The 686-nt window shown below is 47.7% G+C and overlaps 1 protein-coding gene across 1 annotated transcript; it reads right to left on the bottom strand.

Annotated features, from left to right (window-relative positions):
- LOC310855177 (histone H2A.J-like) lies at nt 1-375 on the bottom strand (the record flags this gene model as incomplete). Its single annotated transcript, XM_083760087.1, has 1 exon — nt 1-375. One exon carries the CDS (start codon nt 373-375, stop codon nt 1-3), a length of 375 nt encoding a protein of 124 aa, XP_083616213.1.
- Between the last annotated feature and the right edge of the window lie 311 nt (nt 376-686).

Below are 686 nucleotides of genomic sequence, written 5' to 3'. Positions count from 1 at the left end.
CTAGTTCTTCGTCTTTATCAGAGCTTGGTTGATGTTGGGCATCACACCGCCGTGAGCGATGGTGACTCTGCCCAGGAGTTTGTTGAGCTCTTCGTCGTTGCGGACGGCCAGCTGGAGGTGACGGGGGCTGATGCGGGTCCTCTTGTTGTCGCGGGCAGCGTTTCCAGCCAACTCCAGGATCTCAGCGGTCAGATACTCCAGAACAGCAGCCATGTAGACCGAGGCTCCGGCACCGACTCGCTTGGCATAGCTGCCTTTACGCAGCAGCCTATGGACGCGACCCACAGGGAACTGCAGGCCGGCCCGGGATGAACGGGACTTGGGCTTAGCCCTAAATTTAAGCTTTCTACCTCTTCCACTTCCACTTCCACTCATGATTACGTTCTCTTTCCTGTAGGACATACTAAGTTATTTCATGTACTATAAGTGCTAGAGACAAAAAGGAACTGCAATGAATTATCTCTCTGTCTGTCTTTTATGTTGGCAGTGATGTCACAGTTGGTACCGATATGATATTGTGATTAGACGAGAGGCTTTGAGAGGCGTTGTCATTGTTTCCAAATATAGAAATATTGAATTCAGAACTGCACATTATTTGATTGATTGTTTATTTATTTATTTTCGTGTCATGCACACATTGTGCCCAACCCTCATGGGTTTATAAGACACCATTTCACATTTGCAAT

Source organism: Protomyctophum parallelum (genome assembly GCF_964188405.1).
Source record: "Protomyctophum parallelum genome assembly, chromosome: 1".
Taxonomy (NCBI): Eukaryota; Metazoa; Chordata; class Actinopteri; order Myctophiformes; family Myctophidae; genus Protomyctophum; species Protomyctophum parallelum.
This window is presented reverse-complemented; position numbering and strand designations above follow the sequence as displayed.